We start from the raw sequence: 5249 nt of genomic DNA, 5'->3' as shown, positions 1-5249 counted from the left end.
TGCCTTTCCTTAACTCACATTGCGCCATTTACAGACGCGCAGCGGAGGGATTACTTCCTATCTGGCAGCACAGTGAACTCGAGCGCATATTTCAAATGTTGGTTAATAATACTGAATGTGGGAACGGAAACAACCGGAAACATCGGTGGCCTAATAAGCAATGTATGGAACTGCTATGCGTGCACAGAATGTAAAAGTACTTTTCGCCTCAGTGGATTAGCGGTGCAGTACCACTCACGGCCAACTGCTGTTTTGCACAAAGTTTTTACTTAATAAGGACACGCAAACATCAACGCTTGAAAAAGGACCTGCGCAGCAGCAAGAATTCCAAATTGCGTGTAAATAACTTTAGCAGTATCGCTGGTTTGTTGGCACAAATGCTCAGGAAAGTCAAATATATTTTAATCTAAAGTATGTTACGGAGTATCAATAATAAACAACTGTTTGGTTAATATATTATACTGACAGACCAGTAGAAATTAAGTAATAGAAACTAACGAAGTATAAAAACTCACTATGGCAATTTTTCCATTGGCGGCTGTTTTTGCTTTTGTAGTCGTCGTTGAGATTCACGGCCAGGGTTCTCGTCACGTGATTCTATCATGCGGAAATGACGACATAGCACAGAAAGGAGAACCAGGGTTTCCCGGTAAGCGGGGACCATCGGGTGAACAAGGGTTGCAAGGTCCTAAGGGTGAACGAGGATCGCCTGGAATGGTTGGTGAACAAGGGTTGCAAGGAGTAGTTGGTGAAAGGGGGTTGCAAGGTCCTGTGGGACCAAAAGGTGATGTAGGTCAATGTGATCCGACTTGTAGAACGAAATACAACCAACTGAATGAGAGGGTGCAAAGGTTGGAAAGATATGTTGAAGAACGTAAGTTCGGCAATCTTGTGAACAGTATTTTATGTGAGTTTTATAAGTGACGGTGTTGTTTTAAATCAACTCTAGTACAAACTTCGCCCACAACGGTCTCAACTTCGCCTACAACAACTCAACTTCAACCCAGCTTCGCTAATTGCCAGCAGGCATTGAATTTGGGTCTTAATAAAAATGGGGTCCATTTCATAGTCAACCCGAGGAACGGTCAACGTATGGAGGTTTACTGCGACCAAACAACAGATAACGGAGGTTGGTTGGTAAGTTTGAAACATCTTAATATTAACCGCTGTCAATACCACGTTTAACTTAACAGGTTTTCCAACGAAGAACTGACGGGTCTGAAAATTTTTATCGAACTTGGGCAGAATATCAAGAAAAATTCGAAAATCTAAGCAACGAATTTTGGCTTGGTTTGTATCCAGAAACTAGTTGAGGGTAGGGGGAAGATGGGACACTTTGTCAAACGAGACTTTTTTTTAAATTTTGTAGTTTGCGAGTGTGAACGATTAAACTAGTTTTATAGCTTTATAAAAAAAAACTAGAATATTTCGTGCAGTTTGATTTTGTCTCATAAAACTAGATTTAGTTTTGTAAAAAAATCAAACTGAAACATGAGGAAAATAGACAGGGGTCAATATGACTTTAATTTGAGATAAAAACTAATATATATATATTGTTTTAAAGTTATAAAGTTAAGATGGCAAAGAAACTAGCACAGCCGGTTAAATTCGGTAGGTTTATTACTACAAGTTACAGAATACTATTAATGTAAATATATTTCAATTTAGAGTCCCATCTTCCCCCACATTGTTGTTTTGTATGTTTTCATTGCCAAACTTTAAAAGGTTTACTTTAATTTCAACAATTTATACCTCAATGGTTATTCAAATAAAATATACTGATATATTAAAAAGATAATATTTGGAAAATATATTCAAAATTCTGTCATTCGTACTTGGAGATAATTTATAAGAAGTCCGGCTGTGCGAAAAAAAACAGTGTAGCAATACCCAATTTGTAGAAAAAATGTAAACTTTATCAATAGTTATTATCATTTTTCTATTATTACAAGTTCATATACATTTTGTAGGATACAATATTTATCAATTGAAGTTCGAACAAGGCCCATTGTCGTTCAAACAATACCAATTGTCATAAAATAATATATGGTAGGTAACCACAGAAATAAAAAAGAGTAGAACGCGCAACTTTCCAAAACCGTGATATATTCTTTTTTCTATTCACGTGACCGCCAACTCCGTCCCCATTTCCCTTCGTCTCCATTGTAAAAGATAGGCGCATAGTATTTTTGGACGGTTTTAGCTGTTTATTTTAAAAACTACACCAACTATTCAAGTTTGTTAGGCTAGTTTAGTTATTTGGTACGTTAACGCTTACAGTTTACCACTTGTTTAGGAAATTTAATTATTTAAAAAAAATTAATTAAAAATTTCAAACAAACGGTTTTTTAGAAATATATATATATTAGAAAATAGTTTTTTTTACACAATAACTTCAAAAAAAGGCAAAAAACGAAGAAAAACTACACAAAACGTCATCGACTCCATTGACTACAATAGTAAACGGGAACGACCCGCGAAAGAGAGACAGTGTATCGTGTTCTCTCCTTTGCCGACATTGGAGATGCGCCTTCTATTCTTTTTTATTTCTGTGTAGGTAACACGTTAAAGACTATAGCAGTAGGGCAAGAAAAGAATGTTAAAACTTGAGTTTCAAAGCGTACAGTATTATTTCGTGTTATTTACGTATATTCCTATTTATAAATACACTTATTATTTAAAATTAACAATGATTTTTAAATGTCCCATCTTATCCTGTGTGTTTTCGAATTTGTAAAATTTCACCTGTTGTGCGAATCGCTAAATAACTCCTCGTTTGTTTTATTATATTTATTTGAATTGTTGTCAATTAATAAAGGAATGATAATACTAATTCGTGGTATTACACAAAAACCGCTATTTTGATTTTGGAAATATTTGGCAATGAGTGCCTAAGTGTCCCATCTTCCCCCACTGTATTATATATAGGCAGTGAAATTTTTTTTTTTAAAGGATTAGAAAACCTGCACGCTTTAACGTCGAGTGGAGGTTACGAATTGAGGGTGGAATTAGAAGATTGTGAGAATGATAGAAGATACGCCAAATACAAGTAAGCTACCACCACATGAATCAATTAAACTGAAATATAAAAATATTTCTTGCAGTTCATTCGCAATTGGGTCGGGTGAGCAACAATATAGGTTGACGGCATCTGGATATTCGGGAAACGCAGGTAATTTTTTTCTAAAGCTTTTTTATCATAACTAAGAAAGATCTAATTGATTAAATATAACAGGGGATTCTTTAAGTTATCACAATGGTCGAGGGTTCACAACATGGGATGTTGACCATGATGAAAATAGGGGTAACTGTGCCGTGGATTATCATGGTGCTTGGTGGTATCGTGGTTGTTATCATTCCAACTTAAACGGGGAATATCTAAACTGTCAAACCGACAGCTACAGAGCTGCAAGTTGGCATCACTTCCGCGGAAATCGATATTCCCTTAAATTTATAGAGATGAAGTTCAGACCCATTTGAGCGTCATTTACCATGCGATAACTTTAACTTCATGTATATATGCAACTGATATTACCGCAGGTTATCGCATATGGCTTAAAAATAAATTAATCACTGTCAATTTTTGTTGTTATTGTATAAATAGTTAAATAGTAATATATTATACGTATTAGCGAAAATTAAAAAAAATCGCATGTTTGAACCAGATCGGTGAACTGTTTTTAAAATCTACAGCGACATCAAGGAACAAATATTAAAAATAATTTACCTCGATAGTGGGCGCAAACGCACCACATAAAACATATGCACGCTGATACATGGCTTTCATAATTTTATACTGATCAAGAATTTTTACGTCGTTGTTGGCTTTTTTCTCACAACGTTAATATTGTTATTAAAGGATGACGACCACCATTTAAAAAAAAAAAAAAAAAAAAAAATACATGGCTTTCATTCTAACAGACATTGGCGTTTTATTGTAGAAGGATTTTAAAATAGTTTTATCTAAATTTAACAAGCATCATAATACAAAAAAAACTGATACCAATTAAATCTAGATCAATAATCTGTAAATGAAATAGTAAGGTTTTATTTTTTCCCAAATCAAAATTGACATTTGTTGCATTACAGCAAAGTGAATGCACATTCAGACAATTAACGCCAGCCATAAATGAAGTTATTTTCGTAAACAGGTTTGTTCTTAAACTTTCTATTTAATATTTAAAGTAGGGATTATTAATGGGTTATCCAACTATCCAACGCAGTGCTCTTCAACCTTTCCTGGGTTGGTGAACCCCCAAAGTTGTTGCGACGAACTCATGCACCCCTGATTGCTTTTAACGTAAAACTAATGACGTCATTAAGGAGAAATGCGTACGAGAATACGTCCCTGTTTAGCCGAAAAGCACTGCTAATCAAAATCAATTATAGGAACAAAATGCTTACGGTTAAAGAGAGGACTAGTTTCGCAATTTCCGGTGATGCAAGATATAGAATTCATATAAAAAAAACTGTAGGAAAATGGCTAAATTTGTTAAAAATGCTCAAAACTGAATATTATTGCTGGAATTTTTTGAAGTTTGTGATGCACCCTTGTATACACTTTTGTTCTGGTGCACCCTGGGGTGCACACCGGTCGAAGAGCACTGATCTAACATTCACAAAACACAAAGCTCCACACGTGGTAACTTATAAGCGAGCAATAGGTGTACGACGAGACAGAACCCTTATGTTATAACGACTATCGTTGGCCCGCCACGCAAGGATATTAAGTTTCATTCTTTCTATGAAAAGCATTATAAAGCAAACAGTGTGGATAGTTTCTTTAATACGACTTCAATAGATTTTATAATATTAATTACGCTGTATAGTAGGGTGGGGAAAGATGGACACCTTCTCATTCTATTTTCTTGTCCCACTTGGTAGTAAACAAAAACATTAAGATAAATATTAAACTGTATGTTTACGACTCCCAACTGTTTAAAACACGATCAAAATATTGATACAATTTGTGTTAAAGGTGTTCCATCTTACCCCATCCCAACCAAAGTTTAAAAGCGGCAAGTGCAGCATATGAATGGTAGTCTTTGCTTCTGTTTGCATTAGTAGGCTATAACTTCGGTAAGCGGCGGTTACTGACTTCATTTAGTTTTACTTTCGATTTCATGATAACAACACCAACTGAAACAGCTACGTTGTGAGGAAACCATCTGTTTATGGTAGAAATTTGTCTTTCGGAAAACTTCTGACAGCAAGAAATAGTCAGGAAACATATATATCCGCAATCGAAG

At 35.1% G+C, this 5249-nt stretch overlaps 1 protein-coding gene across 1 annotated transcript; it reads left to right on the top strand.

The window, feature by feature from the left end:
• Positions 1–206: 206 nt before the first annotated feature.
• LOC149726111 (fibrinogen-like protein A) lies at positions 207–3571 on the top strand. The gene is made up of 6 exons (XM_089889549.1): positions 207–874; positions 950–1137; positions 1194–1290; positions 2953–3049; positions 3105–3172; positions 3236–3571. The coding sequence occupies exons 1-6, from the start codon at positions 517–519 to the stop codon at positions 3478–3480; spliced, it is 1053 nt and encodes a 350-aa protein (XP_089745675.1). The 5' UTR covers positions 207–516; the 3' UTR covers positions 3481–3571.
• The last annotated feature ends 1678 nt before the right edge of the window (positions 3572–5249 follow it).

Source organism: Ciona robusta, chromosome 12 (assembly GCF_009617815.1).
Source record: "Ciona robusta chromosome 12, ASM961781v2".
In the NCBI taxonomy this organism is placed as follows: domain Eukaryota; kingdom Metazoa; phylum Chordata; class Ascidiacea; order Phlebobranchia; family Cionidae; genus Ciona; species Ciona robusta.
Note: the sequence above shows the minus strand (reverse complement) of the source record. Positions and strands in the feature narration are given on the sequence as shown.

Excerpts from the sequence above, each read along its gene's own strand:
- LOC149726111 (XM_089889549.1), top strand. The coding sequence starts at position 517 with ATGGCAATTTTTCCATTGGCGGCTGTTTTTGCTTTTGTAGTCGTCGTT. Across the intron at positions 1,291-2,952 it reads AAGCAACGAATTTTGGCTTG|GATTAGAAAACCTGCACGCT; the intron begins GTTTGTATCCAG and ends TTTTTTTTAAAG. Across the intron at positions 3,050-3,104 it reads AGAAGATACGCCAAATACAA|TTCATTCGCAATTGGGTCGG; the intron begins GTAAGCTACCAC and ends TATTTCTTGCAG.